The following is a 16,097-nucleotide window of genomic DNA, read 5'->3' on the forward strand; positions in this document are numbered from 1 at the left end:
CTGTTTCCCTCTCTCTTTCTTCCCGTGAGCACCGAAAGGAGTAACCTATCGAGCTTTTGTTGCAGGATGTTATAAATGAAAATTTAGCAAAAGTTCCATGAGCTTTGTCAACAAAGACATGATGATGTGTGTTCCACACAGTGGTTTGCCCAAGCGTCTGTCAACTTATTCAGCATCATTGCCGAGTTCTTTTATCTAATCAACCCAGCGCAGTGCTAAATCGTGTGTAGAGCAATTTCTTATATCAAATAAGATTGGGTCAGTGGTGTAGAATAACATTTTTTACATCATTGAAGATCTTCATTTCTTTACCTTATACACCAGTATGTGTGTGTTCGTTTCACATACTCTTGGATACCACCATTAGCATGTAAATGTTTTCTAGGCTAGATACACATTACTTATATGGAAGGGTTTAACTGAACATTATGTACGTCTGTCCCTCAAGGGGAATTAGTTTCCTAATTAGAGTATTTCCTCAATTCGAATACAGTATATGCTTCACAAGCAGGTTTCTTTTTTTATTATTATTGATAGCCATGGCTTCCTTCCATATTTTATCCAGTCCTTAAAGTCCATAAACTTGTTGCCCTTTTCTAATTCCATTCAAGAAAGAATTATATTCTTGTAGCCGTGTATTAGCCCTGGCTGCATTTCCAATGCACAAGAACACATCTGGTAAATGTTTAATGATTGTTAAAATTCAGGATATAATACATCTTGGCTAATTCAAGCAATTAGACTTTCAGCTAATAAAAAAAGAGAGGCTACAGCACTGTATTATTCCAGTAGTTTTTTGGGGGTTTATTTCGATTATTTCATTAGCAAAGTCATTATATCCCTCAGCATAAAAAAGGAGCGCACATCACTTGTTCAGTTGCAAAGAGAGCTAAAGGAATCTATAAATTTTACATTTACAAGATCCTGCAATGAAGGCATTGTAAGCTACTCTTTCTGGGCATCGCAGGTTCCTGCAGCACCGACGTCAAAGAAAACCGCAACCTGGACAACGTCTCCTCCAAGGAGGGGGCAAGTATGCCCGAACAGCTCCCCAACGGCAGCGGAGGAGGCGGGCGGAAGCGCCCCTTGGAGGAGGGCAATAATGGTCATGCACACCCCAAGTTCCGGCCCAAGAAGCGTAAGAAAACTCCAGGGCCGGTTCTTCCAAAGAACGCTCTTATGCAGCTTAATGAGATCAAGCCTGGTCTGCAGTACAAGCTACTTTCTCAGACTGGGCCAGTCCATGCCCCTGTATTTGTCATGACTGTTGAGGTAAATGGGCAACTTTTTGAAGGTTCTGGCCCCACTAAGAAAAAGGCAAAGCTAAACGCAGCTGAGAAAGCACTGCGCTCTTTTGTGCAGTTCCCAAATGCTTCAGAGGCGCACCTGGCCATGGGTCGAACACTCACCATCAACACAGACTTCACCTCAGACCAAGCCGACTTTCCCGACATGCTCTTTAATGGCTTTGAGACTCCTGCACCCCAGGAGGACTCTTTTTACTTGGGCTCAAACTCCAATGGTTCCCTAAACCCAATTGGAGAATACCCAATTCCCCCAGTGACTGGTACCAACAGCTTGGCCCAAGCCCCGCTGCTTCCTCCCTCCACTTTTAACACATCGTCCAGCGGAAAGAACCCTGTCATGATCCTGAATGAACTGCGGCCGGGCCTGAAGTATGAGTTTGTGTCCGAGAGTGGCGAGAGCCACGCTAAAAACTTTGTCATGTCTGTGACCGTCGACTCCCAGACCTTCGAGGGATCAGGGAGGAATAAAAAACTGGCCAAGGCTCGTGCCGCTCAAGCTGCGCTTTCTGCTCTCTTCAACATGCAGCTGGACCAGACACCATCTCGCCAGCCAATCCCCAGAGAGGGCCTACAGCTACACCTGCCCCAGGTATGACTTTTTGCATTTGCCCTGCGTGACCTCCATAAATTGTTTTTTCATAACAATTTTTTATAGCCTCAAAAGAAATCACCCTCGAACATGTTTGTAGATTGTGTGCATAAATATGGAATATAATTGACTCTCTTGTTCAAGAAATCTAACATTTTCTTTATCCCCTTTCTCCCTGATCGATCAGGCTTTTAGATAAAGTGTAGCCATATAGCATGTCTTAAGATTTGCAAAGTGATTCAAGAAGAATCAATTTCTCACATCTCTGTAGTACTGATACATTTATCTGAACTCTGTGGAGAGTTGTTAAAGATAAGTTCTCTATGCGATTGATTCCTAAACACAATGGTATTACTTTATGGCAAGCTTAAATCAAAATGTAGATATGATAAAAAAGATCAACACCGATCTAGCAGCAAAAAGGACCAAAGTCCCATGTGCTTCTAGAAGAAAGAAAAAACCTGTCATTTACGCTTTTCCTAAACCTTTTGTTAATCCTGCTTCAAGATAAGTCCAGAGACTGAAACTGGCCCAATCTTAATTAACATCTCGCTCTGAACCGTGTCAAAACAAGAGCGTTTAGCTGTAGACCCGGCTGCTGCCCGAAGAGTGGGCTGTCAGGAACGTGTTCAGTGTCTGACGCTGATGCCTTGTGGGCTGCTCATGTGCCTGACAGGCTCACAGCAAAGAACATGGAGCTCAGCCCAGGCTCTATGATTTAACGTGCTGTCAGACCCTTGTTCAGGGCTGTGGCACATGGGTAAATGTATTTTAGGCGGATGGTGAAAAGATGGCTGGGATAAAATGCATTAGGTGGACTTTTCATTTATCGCTGGCCTACTCATTGCACCAGTCATGCTTTGTGGTGTGTGTGTGTGTGTGTGTGTGTGTGTGTGTGTGTGTGTGTGTGTGTGTGTGTGTGTGTGTGTGTGTGTGTGTGTGTGTGTGTGTGTGTGTGTGTGTGTGTGTACACAGATACAGTCAGACAGAAAGGCAAGGTGAGAAGTAAATGACAGTCTTTCAAAATGGAAGCGTGCTATTTATCTTTGGCTCTTCGGTTTCTTGGTGCAGCTGTTTCTCCCTTATCCAGCTGTCACCGCTTTGTTTAATTCAGCCTGCTGCTTTTATGGCTGCGATACGGCACCACGTAATCGTCCAGTGAATTCACAGTCTGTTAACGTTTATTAAACGTATCTTCCAGTGATAGTTGCCTCCCCTGCTACTTGCCGAGAAAATTAATGAAAATCCAAGTGGCGCTAATAGTAAGCCTGATTGCCAGGCTGAAAACGCTCCTTCTGTTTTGAAGGGTTTCATTCTCCCACACCAGCACAGCGAGTCAGGCGGCTCTCCTGCGACGTCGAGCTCACATTAGCTGTCTGCTGTTGAGTGATTCTGAAGTGCTGGGGAAGCAATGTTGGACTAATGTCTCTAATTTGTGCCCATTCAACCAGTGACTTCTCTCCGGCATAATCATTTTCCACCATATTAGCAGAGGAGAATGGAGAATGAGACAAAAGTCACTGTCACAAAGAGAGGGGAACGAAATGCCTAAAGAAGGTACATTAGACAGAATAATTCACATTGGTGAAAGGTGAAACTGAGGACCACAATCTCCTTAAAGTTAGGAATTCAATTTGATTTGTATAGAACATATACAAATATGGCACCAAGAAGCTTTTTTTTTTTTTTTTTTGCTAAAAAGGGATTCAGAAATCTCAGATAAATGCAAATGTCTTAAGCAGCTGTGTGTGCTCTGTCAGGTTTTAGCAGATGCCGTCTCACGTCTCGTTGTGGACAAGTTCAGCGAGCTCACTGACAACTTCACCTCCCCTCACGCACGGAGGAAAGTGCTGGCTGGGGTTGTCATGACAACAGGTAGGACTTTGCCCAGGGCCTTTCTGTGGACATGTACCCATCTTCTCTGGGGTTGAATTTGGGTGTTGTTCCATTTCCCAGACATGCTCTTAATGCAATGATTTCATGAATAGAAGCAAATAAACCTCTAAGCAATGAATTGGAAAATAAATTATATTGAGTTTACATACACAAAGCAGAGAAGGCAGTTTTAGTATACATGTGCCTAAACAGCTTAGAAAGAATAAAATTCCATTGCTACAGTATCCAGGTCATTTACATGGCATAATAGTCATCCTTATCAGGGATGTTGTAATACTAAAACCATTCTCTGTCAAATTCACATTTTACCTTTCTCTCATGCACTCTTTCTTTTTTTTCTTTTTCCTTGCTTTACATTTTGGCCCGATCTCCAAATCAGAGAACAATTCAATAACACTACACACTCAGAGATATATGCAAGTGTAACTTCACAAGTGTGAAATTGTTTTTCTCAGTTAAAGTTGGTGTGAAGCAGATTATCTGTGGAATAGGGTTTCAGTTCTCCTGCGATACAGTAGGTAGCTCTGGTAGAGATCATGTTTTACAGAAAAACTCTTACTTCTCGCTTCATTCTTTTATTTGATAGACATCATTACTGGGCTGTTTGGTTCCATTTGGATCCGTTGATAAAAGTGCAAGATTTAAAGGGTTGCCATGTATTAGGAAATTATTATAAATTGTTTATATAATTACTCACTATATGCGTTTGTGGATACTTGACCATCACACCGATGTTTGTTTTGGAATTCTGGAATGGCTTTGCAGTAGATTTGGCCGATTTGCACGCTTATCCACAAGAGCATTAGTGAGATCAAACACTAATGTGTAGGCCTGAAGGCCTAAAGTGCAGTCAGTGTTCCGGTTCATTCCAATGATGTTTAATGGGGACGAGTTTATGGCTTGAGTTTTTTTTTACTCCTCTCTTTATTTATGCCTTAATGGCACCCACTTTGTGTACAGGCGCAGTAAAATGCTGGTACACGTTTGGGCCTCTTAGGTCTATTGAAGGAAAATTTTACAGCAATGCCACACCATATACAATCATTCTACACAATTGTAGGCTTTCAGCTCATGGCAACATTACTCATCATGTCTGTGCAGGGGTCAGGGGTGCACAAACTTTTAGTTGTGCTATATAGTCTAGCTTGTGCACTGTATTTTGTATTTCTGTATTTTGGTTTGTTTTACAATATGGCAAAAATAAAGATGCATTTTTAATGGTAAATGTTGTACTGAGTAATATACCGTCCTTTGTAGTTTTTTAGAAGCTTTTTAATGTTCATATATTCTATGTGAAGTAGGTGTTAGTTTGAACGTCATTTATAAAATTTTATTAAAGCAAGTAAAAGATTTGACGTACTGTATTTGGTGGAATCTGACTTTAGTTTTGCTTGGATGCTTCAGAGAGACACTTCAGAGCCATGTTTCTCACTCTTCTGACTGCAGGCACTGACGTGAAGGAGGCCCAGGTGATCTGTGTCTCCACTGGAACCAAGTGCATAAATGGCGAGTACATGAGCGATCGTGGCCTGGCACTTAACGACTGCCATGCTGAAATCATCGCCCGCCGTTCCCTGCTTCGCTACCTATACATGCAGCTGGAGTACTTCCTCAGGTGAGACACTCGTCACATCAAAACCAAAATTACAGCTCCGCTTACCCCGTACATCAGAGCTGCTTTCAGACGGCGTGTAGCACAGCTGTTCCGCAGTCAAGCAGTCTTATTAAAAGCAGTACGTCTCTGACGTGGTTTCTAAGGCCGTCTTAGAAGTAAACCTTTCAAAGGAATTGAATTTAACACCTGTTTTTATCCTTGAATAGTAACTGCAAAGATGAGCACGAGAAGTCCATTTTCACCCGGTGTGAGAAACATGGCTACCGGCTCAAGGACAACGTTCAGTTTCACCTGTACATCAGCACGTCACCATGTGGAGACGCTCGCATCTTCTCCCCACACGAGGCAGGCGTAGAAGGTTAGCACTGCTGTTTACTTCCTGTTTGAGGTTTGCTCATTTTAACCTTTTTAGATTTTGCTTAATTTACAGCAAGATTTGGGTTCTTCTGTTTATAAGATACATTGACACATCAAACCAAAGGTATTTTTTTTCTGCTTATTTATTTATTTATTTATTTATTTATTTTAAACACATAAATCTTTCTATAAATGACATGTATTAGAGTCATGATAAAAAACAAACAAAGAGGTGGCCGTATTCAGATTCTTCAAATTAAGTCTTCCAGTCCAACATTAAGTGGTACAAAGAGCTGCCACTTCTAGTGGTGGGTTAGAAATAAAATAGATTTCTAAATTTAAAAAAATTAAAAAGTTTTTTGTGTGTTTTCAACCCCCCAAAATTTGTCTTTAGGCAGGAACAAAAAATCCAAGAAAAAATGCAATCTTTTAATAATTCTTATATATTGCAATGTATTTCTTGTTTTATCAGAAATATGAACATTTGGACACATGCATAAATGCCAAAAAAATACCACTTACTGTTTAAATTTATATAATCCACATTAGAAATTTCTGGGAGTAATCAATGTAATGTAATGTATTTGCTCACACATGTGCATTGCTTGTAATGGTAACACTGTACACCGAGCACAAGGAATGTGGGGCAGGGGAATATACACTTTATTTTGTGTACATTGTGATATGATGCAGCACAATGCAGAAATGTGCACACCAAACAGTGCACACTAGTCACATTATTGTGTTTAATTTTAGCTGTTAAAAACTGGTTAATACTAGTAAAATATAAATAAAATAAATAAAAAACCAGTGAGAAAGCTCTTAAGTAGCTGTCAAACAACAGCAGAGACCTAGGAAATCGGGCCACTTCTGGAGCTCGATTTCTGCAGGTTCCTTGGCCAGACACTTTTATGTTCATTCAGTCAGAGTTTATTCTTTAATTGTTTATTCAATCAAAGAACTAGTCATTTTTTTATCATTATTTTTAGGTATGGTGAACCTGCATTTTATTTTGTTTATCAACTTAAACCTTTATTAATTAATCAAATTTTACATTCATTAATTCATATTTTTTATTTATCTTATTTATATATATATATACGTATAAATGCAAGCAGCACTCAGTTTTTTTTTTTTTTTATGATTAAAAAATGAAAGAGTCTATTCAGTAGCACTTTTTCTTATTTTTCTTATTTTCTTAAATTTAGTTTGAAATGATCTAAGAAACATGTCAAATGCCATGGTCATAAAACAAATGAAATTATGAACAGAGGGTATTGCTACACCCTTAATACTCAGCTATCTTGTTTCCAAAGTGGATTATGATTAATATTTGGTACTGAAGATTAATTCTTAAGTCAATATTTACCATAGCACGAGTGCATTCTCTACGTTACCCATAACCCACGTCACCCTGCATTAGACGGACCACTTCCAACATGGTTATGTTTGATCTCTTTCATCTCCCTCTGGCTGGCTGGCAGTTGTCTAAAATGATTTATTCAAACACTTCTTTAGAAATTAATTATCAAAGCCCAATAATTGAATCTATTTAAGCTTATGATGTTTTTGTCTGTGATCAGCATTGTTTAATTAGAATTTCCTTCAACTCTTTCCGTTTTCAAAACACATTTGGACAGTCTGTTTAATTAGCCAGCATCGTCTCTGTGTCTGATTAATTCTGCTTTGTGAGTGTCATACGTGAATCAATTGTATGTCGCAGCAGCTGTGATGCACAGTGGCTCTGATGAGCTTTATCCGGAGTTCTCACTACACATGGAGCTACAGAAAGGTTTGACAGGCTTTGGCCTATTGTTAGGTGTTCTTTACTAACTGCTGTTTTTACTTTTCTTATTGTAGATCAGGGAGACAGACACCCGAACCGGAAAGCTCGGGGTCAACTGAGAACTAAGATCGAGTCGGGCGAGGGCACCATCCCAGTGCGCTCCAACAACACCATTCAGACATGGGATGGAGTTCTGCAGGGGGAGAGACTTCTCACGATGTCGTGCAGTGACAAGATCGCCAGGTAACACGCAAAGCTGTAGTGACGAGCTTGTTTCAAGCTGCGGGTTATGATCAAAATTTCTTATAAATTATTGTATCATTTTATATATACCGTATTTTCCGGACTATAAGTAGCTACTTTTTTTCCCACGCTTTGAACCCCGTGGCTTAAATAACGAAGCGGCTAATTTATGGATTTTTCCTGTGTTTTTCCTGGTTTTACAAGCTTCAATCCAAAAAACTGACCCCCATAACATTAGACCTATGAAATTGCAGAACGGGTTCAGGTGAACCAATTAAATTCTTTATATTAAATCAGATGCGCTCCCACTGAATCGGGCCGCACCAACCGGGCATGAAAAAACGCACTTCACGGAGCTGCACGGCATCAGGAGAAAAGCTTCACTGATGGTGATTTTTAAACGCATAACGATGCCAAAAGAAAAACTCACGAGAAAAATAGTTGTGAAAGGAAGGCGGAAGACAGTGAACAATGACTTTCTTGGTAGGCTACTGTTTAGATTCAAGCCGTGTAACAGACTCTGTCTTTCATTAAAGCCTGTGTAAAGTTCATTAGTTTCAATGTAGACATATAGACAGGCTTATAGACAGGTACGGCTTATTTATGTTCAAAATAAAAATCTTTGTCAAACTCAGTGGGTGCAGCTTATATTTGGGTGCGTTTAATAGTCCGAAAATTACGGTATATAAAGTAAGGCAAAACGGGAATTTATTTAGTTGTGAATCAGTGGATCGGTTTGTTCATTTAGGGTTTTCTTCTTTTGAGTTTGCATTTTTTTGGCTCTGGAATTGGTTCATAGCCACTGAATTATATTAAGATTCTTAATATAGATATATAGAGATTTTTGTATATACAGTATGTTGCAAAACATGTATTTGCTTGCTTTATTTTGAAAGTGCATATCTAGTTTTAAATTTGTTAAGTAATCAGTTTTGCAGAATTTAGTGCATCAGATGGTTTTGCAAAGTACAATAAAACATTTCATTGAATTTTTAAGTGTAGTTCTCATGCTGTATTTACAATTACAGCATGAATCTAGCCAAAAGCAGTCAGGTCATGTTGGATTATTAAAAACTTTCACTCCTTGCAGAGAAGTGGGTTGTACTGTAACAGACTGTAACTGTAACAGTTGCACCAGTGGTTCTTTCACAAACTGTTACCACAATGTTGTAGCTATATAATTGTATACAAGGTTTATAGATGTGGTAGCATTTTCTCGTTACTTGAACTAGAAGACCCAAAACTGTTCCAGCATGATGCCACAATGCCAGTTAAAGTGAAAGATCTTGAGTGGCCTGCTATTGAGCTCTGATATCAAACCTGTTGAACACCTTTGAATTTGAATGCTGACTGCACCTCGGGGCTCCATCACCTCACCTAAATCAGTACCAGCAGTTGTGAGTAAATGAGCAGAAATCTCTACAACCATTCCAAAATCTAGTTGAACATCTTCCCCGAAAAGTGTAGGTTACTACATCAGCGAATAGGGACTAAATGTGGAATGGGATGTTCAGAAGTCACTTTCAAATCTAGTGCTCAGATGTCCATAAGATTGCGTTGTTTAAGCTGCCAAATGCCGTAAATGTAAATGTAGAACACAAGGATCAGAATACACGAATATTAAAGTTCAAAAGACTTCAACTGACTGTGTGACTTGGAATGTGAGTTGGCTTTGTATGGGCTCTAAAAAGTAGCTTGTTGGTGTTTTAAAATGAGTGGGTATGAGAATGGGTGAAATGTGTTAAATTACTAAGTGTAACAAATGTGAATTGGGTTTAAGGTAGCAGTATAGGGTCCATTTAGAGCAATGGACTTAAGTCAGGTTTGTCGATTTTCATTTGTCTCCCCTTCATATTTAGAGGAGGAGAACCTCTGCTGGTGTGGAGGTATAATATCTGGCTGAATGTTACATTGTGAAAGCATAAGGTTTGTTATTTCAAAAGACAAAATTACAAAGTGGTCTATCGCTACTAGAAATAAATGGTCCTCATCTTATTAAGCCTTCGCTCTATTCATACTTAAATGCTTCCCAAGAGAAGCAATTGTCTTGTACTACCACACTGAAGATTTACTGAATTTCCATTATGGACAAATGTTAACACCTGCATCTATAGGGACGGGGTTGTGGGAGGGAGTGTGTCGCATTCCTCAGTGGCTGTGGAGTTGCTGTCTGTCTCACTGCTGTCGCCTGTGTGTTCAGAGATAAGGAGGTGTCAGAGACAGGAGTGTGTGTGTGTGTGTGTGTGTGTGTGTGTGTGTGTGTGTGTGTGTGTGTGTGTGTGTGTGTGTGTGTGTGTGTGTGTGTGTGTGTGTGTGTGTGTGTGTGTGTGTGTGTGTGTGTGTGTGTGTGTGTGTAGCACAGGCCCTGTCACTGAAAATGAGCGAGTCTGTCGTTCCAAGTTATCTGTTTCCCTTCGCTATTATTTAGACTATTAAGCTCACTGTCATAAAATAAAAAAAAAAAACAGGCCCTGATAATGATTGCCAGTCTCTTTGCAATGGAAGTGTGAGGAGTGGTTATGCACAAGACGCCCGAGGGAAGATGGCCGTTAGTAGTTGAAGAATGGCGAGCTGTCAGGGTGTGGCATTTCCTCACTTGTATTGCACCATTCCTCAAGGTGCCATCATCCCCTGTTGGATAGGGTTATTTATCAACATAAGTAGAAGCTGTAATGTATCCGGATCTCCCACGCTTTATGATGCAGGCGTCCCTCTGTTGCACTACATCATTCAGTTAAAAGCAGCACTGCAGATGTGCACTGTGTGTTTTATGTATCAACAGCTCAGCACAATTGATTTTTTTTGCAGTACTCTGCATGTATATTTATATGGCTATTATGTATTAAAATCTATTATATGAATCTAAATGTTATATACACACAGGATAACATAACTATTGAATTCTCAATTCTAATTGGACAGAAGGTATTGGTTAGTTGTCTACAGCAGATAAGAGTTTTACACTTATTATATTGTATGGTTTGTTCTGGTGCAATGTGATTTCTGTATTAAAGGTTCACAAAGTGGTTTAGGGTATTCCAACAAAATACATTTATAATTGTTTTTTATTGTATCATTCCTGATATTGTCTAAATATTTAGCATTGACAGCATTTTGGTAAATGTGAAGCTATATCTTTAGATTTTTCTTCAGGACAGAGAACTAGCATTTTTTAATAACCAAGAGAGATAAATAAAAGATTCAACAATGATGGAATTATAATGAATGAACATTCGGTGTCATCCAGATGAGGGTGGGTTTTCTTTTGTCTGGTTCCTCTCATGGTTTCTTCTTCATAATATTTTGGGGAGTTTTTGCTTGACACGTTTGCTCTCGTTCATTAGGGATACTCTTAAAGGGAAAATGTTATTTAAATGTAATTTCTATCAATTCTATACATTTTGTAAATTGTATCGTCAATTTAATTCTGCGTTGGGATGCCATCTTGTGTAAAAAAATAAATAAAATAAATAAAATAAATGTTAATTGTATTGAATTGAATTGAACTGAACATTTTAGAGCTGCTATAACATAAGTGATAGTGGGTGCAAAAATGCAAATCTTATAAATATAAAAACTAATAAATAAAAAAAAATTGTGTGATGTTAATAAAAAAAAAAAAATTTCAGTGTTAAACCTGATTTCGCATCACATCGTCCTGTCATTGATGATTTCTATAAAATTTTTAAATAAACATTAGTAAATTAACGTAAACATTTCCAAAAAAAAAAAAAAAAAAGGTTTTACATAACATGACTAGCTCACCTTTCTTGGTTAGCAGTAGCTTAGTTCCAAAACATCTAGTCTGTCTGTTTTGAACGTTTATAATTTGATTCTTTTTTTAACAATATAAATATTGACTCAAGGCTGCAAAGACATTTTGCTAAAACACCCATGCTGCTGTTTTTTGTCTAACTGGGAAAAGCCTCTAAGCATTACAGGAGATGGTGCTGAAACATTGCATTAATATTATTTTTGCTGTGTTCTTCCAACATTCTAACTGAGTTAAAGCTTCTTTAAATGTATTATGTTTCCTGCTTGCTCAGCATGTGCTCTAGATGCCTCTCTCTGTGCCTCAACTTTGCCCAGATTGTGATCTGAAAGGCAGGCTGGTTTGCTCTCACAGAGAGGAAAGGTCAGGTTTAGTTAACAGAGGATGATCTGAAAGCTGTGCACTATGGCTCTTTATCCTTTTCAAACTGAGTATATGGAAGTCTTACACCCAACCATCTCACTGAATTATTAATAGCTCTGCTATCTTTTTTTTTTTTTTTTTTTTTTTTTTTTTTTATAAAAAGGTCCCTAGCAGCACTTAAACTCAAGAGCATCTGTAATTATTTTTGTTTGTCGTATGACTAAACGGTCTGCCTTATTGCTAGGAAACAGCAGCAATATGGGTCTTGGCCAAGCCTTTCGTTTCTCGGTTAATGAAGTCGCCACATTAACAATAGCCGGCGTTAAGGCTGCTAGTCGTCCGGCGTTAGGCGGCTGATTGGCCGTACTGAACAGAAGAGCTCCAATCACTTGAGAGCGTGTTCCCGACATGGCGGTGCAGCAGGTGTTGTTTGGGGGAGTCGAGCCTGTCGTGATTAGCCCCTTTGATTGTGTGCTGCAGAAGGATGGACCCCGCTGGGGTAGTCTTAGGATGTGAAAGCTCAACATGATGGGAGGAACGGAAGAACAGCACTAATGAACCCGTTCATCTCGTACCTCATGTGAGCAAAAAGCATCAAGCCCCAGGCTGCTTCTGCTGCTGCTTTTTCGGCTTCTGGAGCGTTTCACCCATATGTATTATTTTTTTTCTTCTTTTTCAGGTCATGTTTTAATTTTACAGTTGCGAAAAAATATGAATATCCCATTGCTGCTTTTTTTTTTTTTCAATACATTATATGTCATGTTTTCATAATATTTCATGTTCCCGATCTGTTTATTTTGCTTACGTAGCAGTATTTTTATACGGCTCTTAAGGAGGAAAAGAAACATCAGTATGTTAGATCAAATGCTCCAGGCAAAACAGAAAATTTTTTAATAGGTCCTAGTCATTGATGTGCATGTATGTGTGTGTGTGTGTGCGTGTGTGTGTGCGTGTGTTGGTATAGGTGGAACGTGGTGGGAATCCAGGGCTCGCTGATGAGCTACTTCACTGAGCCCATCTACTTCTCGAGCATCATCCTGGGCAGCCTGTACCACGCTGATCATCTCTCTCGAGCCATGTACCAGCGCATCGCAGACATCGAACACCTGCCCCAGCAATTTACCCTCAACCGACCCCTGCTCAGCGGTAAACACACCCCTCCACCTCACATCTACTTCCTCTCACATGCCGCACAGAGCACTTGCGACAAATCCGTGTCCAAAGGCGGGCGATGTGGTAAAGCATGCTGCTGAAATTCTCGAAAATTGTGAAGTCACAGTACACCATCCAATAGCATAGTGCCACATAAATATATTCTTTAAAACATGACCTGACTCGCCGTGGTAGATCATGGCTGTCTTCATTGTTGTCTTTCGTTTATCCCAATCGCGTAGCTTTCCATATCAAAATGCAGTGAGTTCCGACTTTAAATGTAACCTGCACATTATCATGCATATGTGGTAGAGAAAAACAACCATTATCTAATAATATGCACTGTGTTACATTTCCCAAATGACAACTGTAATCCTAAAGCACTCAGCATATTCACTCAAACGGTGCACATCCTGGAAATAAGGTTTTTTTATAATTCGAGATACAGAAGTCAAACAGACGGTTAGCAAATTAAATGAAGAACTTGACAACAGCACATCAGGTGTTATCAGCTGTAAATGTGACAGCCTGATGCTGACTTCAGTTTTGAGGGTTTTTTCATTTATCAACACATCCTTTGTTTTCGAATTAAACACTTTGCACATTATATACTTAATTTGATTGTGATGCAATTTATCACAATAACCCCCCGGTTCAAGCGTTATATTATCCCTAGAATTTGTTGATCATATGTGTACATTGTAATCTTTGCATCAGTTTACACTTATGCAGAATAAGAACTGCAGTATATGACATATTCTGAATCATTTAGCAATTCAGGTTTTTTTTTTTTTTTTTATGACAGTGGTAGATTTTAATGTTTTTAAAATGGGGAAAAAATCTGAGCTCTCAAACATAAGTCACTGTTTTCCTCAGCAACATTCAGTATCAAATTATTAAAATCTACAACATTAAAGTATTGGAGACAGCAAACATTGCACTCAAGGTCCCAGAATGCAGTGTGATAGTGCTGGGAGACTCAGCCTAGCTACTTCTTTATCTACAAGATGACGAGCACAAAGGCGTTAATAACATTATAATCATGAGCTTTGGACACTGATCTGTTTGAATAGAGTGTACAGATAAGAAAGTGAGCGAGCCTGAAGGAATAAAGCGCCGCTGCATCGCAATATGATGAAGGAGGTTCTAACTGAAGAAGGCGGATTGGAATATCATTAAAAAAAACTCCACTATTGAAGAGCACATGCTAATTATAAAGATTAATATGCAAGGATTTGAGGGTGGATTATTGTTCCTTTAATGAAACCCTTGAGTTCCTAGATCACCCCCTAAAGCTGCTTTAATGCAAGTTGAAAAACTTTGGAATAATCCCTCTTTTTGACACCCCTCCATATTTTCGCTCTATCAATAGTTAGAGCAAGAAATGTAATCTCCGCCACGCTCTGTGCAAACACCATGTCTCGCCTGCTTAAACACAGAGTGGTATTTGAGAATGTCAGGCTCCTTCTAAGTAATATTTGCATGAGATCTTTAAATCCCATCACCTTAATCATATTATTATACATGTATTATTCTGTGCACTGTTATAGCGTGTTACATCATTTTTCCCAAGAGGACAAAGTCTACTGATTTCAGACAAAGACTTTACAAAGGTTTGTGTCATAACAGGGTCACCACAGAAACTCAAGTCGGGCTGTCAGCCTCTTACAACGTGACACAGTTAGATTCTTATAGAGATTTACGATGGCTTTGAACTATGGCTTTCTATGCAAAAAAATAAATAAATAAATAAACTAAGGACATAAAGTCAAATGTAAGATCGGTTGAATCAGACACCCAAAAATTTGGATTTCTGCATAAAAGAAAAAGTACAAAGCAAGATAATAAGAAAATCATTAAATCACTGGAATAAGAAGGAGACCAGCACAAATAAATGTTCTTGTTTAACAATTTGGTGGTGCAGCAATTATGGGAAATGCATAGTTCCGATAGATATACTGTATGAGATAGACAGGTATTAATTACTATTCTAGACCGTTATAGAACCATCAATGTCTATAAATGATCTCACCTATCAGTTTTAATTATAGGTCATCAGCTCAACCAGTTCCAGATGTACAGTGTATAAGGTTGGACTGAAGTATATAGAAAACTACAGCCTTGATCAGCACTGCTTTTTTAAATGAAAAGCTCCTAATTAAAACTTCAAAGTTCCAGCGTTTAGACGCTGTTCACACTCATGACCGCTCTAAAAATTGCAATCTTATGTACATTTGAAGGAGCAAACCATATTAAAGTGTTGGATCCTTGTCATGAGAAATAGCACAAATTTTTTCATCCATTTGACGAAACTTTTCTTTTCCCTTACTTCAGTTCCATCTTGTTATATACATATCTCCATATATACAAGGAATTAATTCATCAGATACTTTATACAAATTCTTTCTTTAACTCATATTATTAAACATGGATATTATTAACGTGAACAGTCCTAAAACATTAGCTTCAATATGCACAAATAGCATTAAAAACACGATTTCCTTAAAAAAAAACGAGATTGTCAAGTAAAATCTAATTTTCATAAGTAATGCAGAAAATTAGGCAACATTGAAGACCTTGCCAAGCTTTAAGGTTTATACTGATTAATTTGCAACATTCTGAACTGAAGCTGGATTTTATCAACATTCATGAACCTTTTGAACGTTCATTTAATTTCAATGATGGAAGCTATTTTTGCAGGTAAAAATTTGTATTCACACTCTATTCAATTCTATAAAGCTGTAAACTGAATTGAATAGGCAATAAAGGTGAATTGAGTTAACATTTGTTCTAAATAACAACAAAATCCGAGTTATCTTCGCAAAAATCAATGTAGAAGGGTTTTTTTTGGAAAAATGTGTACTTCCAGATGTAATATAATAATAATAATAATGCATTTTATTTCATAGCGCCTTTCAAAACACCCAAGGTCACCTTACAGACAATATACAGGTCATTGCATAAAACAGAACACAACAGAGAAACAGCATATGCATGTAAAATTCATTGAAATCTTA

At 38.5% G+C, this 16,097-nt stretch overlaps 1 protein-coding gene across 12 annotated transcripts in view; it reads left to right on the forward strand.

Annotated features, from left to right (window-relative positions):
* Positions 1-16,097, forward strand: part of adarb1b (adenosine deaminase RNA specific B1b) — a 171,358-nt gene that overhangs the window by 147,180 nt on the left and 8,081 nt on the right. For 9 of the 12 annotated variants that reach the window (XM_083537517.1, XM_083537516.1, XM_083537520.1 and 6 more), the window contains 6 exons: positions 968-1,896; positions 3,657-3,771; positions 5,239-5,407; positions 5,614-5,765; positions 7,625-7,793; positions 12,893-13,074. In XM_083537517.1, coding sequence (XP_083393643.1) covers positions 968-1,896; positions 3,657-3,771; positions 5,239-5,407; positions 5,614-5,765; positions 7,625-7,793; positions 12,893-13,074 — 1,716 coding nt within the window. Of the gene's footprint in view, positions 1-921; positions 1,897-3,656; positions 3,772-5,238; positions 5,408-5,613; positions 5,766-7,624; positions 7,794-12,892; positions 13,075-16,097 lie in introns of all 12 variants that reach the window. The other 3 variants (XM_083537523.1, XM_083537513.1, XM_083537514.1) reach the window with 1 other exon arrangement.

The sequence above is a fragment of the Silurus aristotelis genome (assembly GCF_946808225.1).
Source record: "Silurus aristotelis genome assembly, chromosome: 3".
Lineage (NCBI taxonomy): Eukaryota > Metazoa > Chordata > Actinopteri > Siluriformes > Siluridae > Silurus > Silurus aristotelis.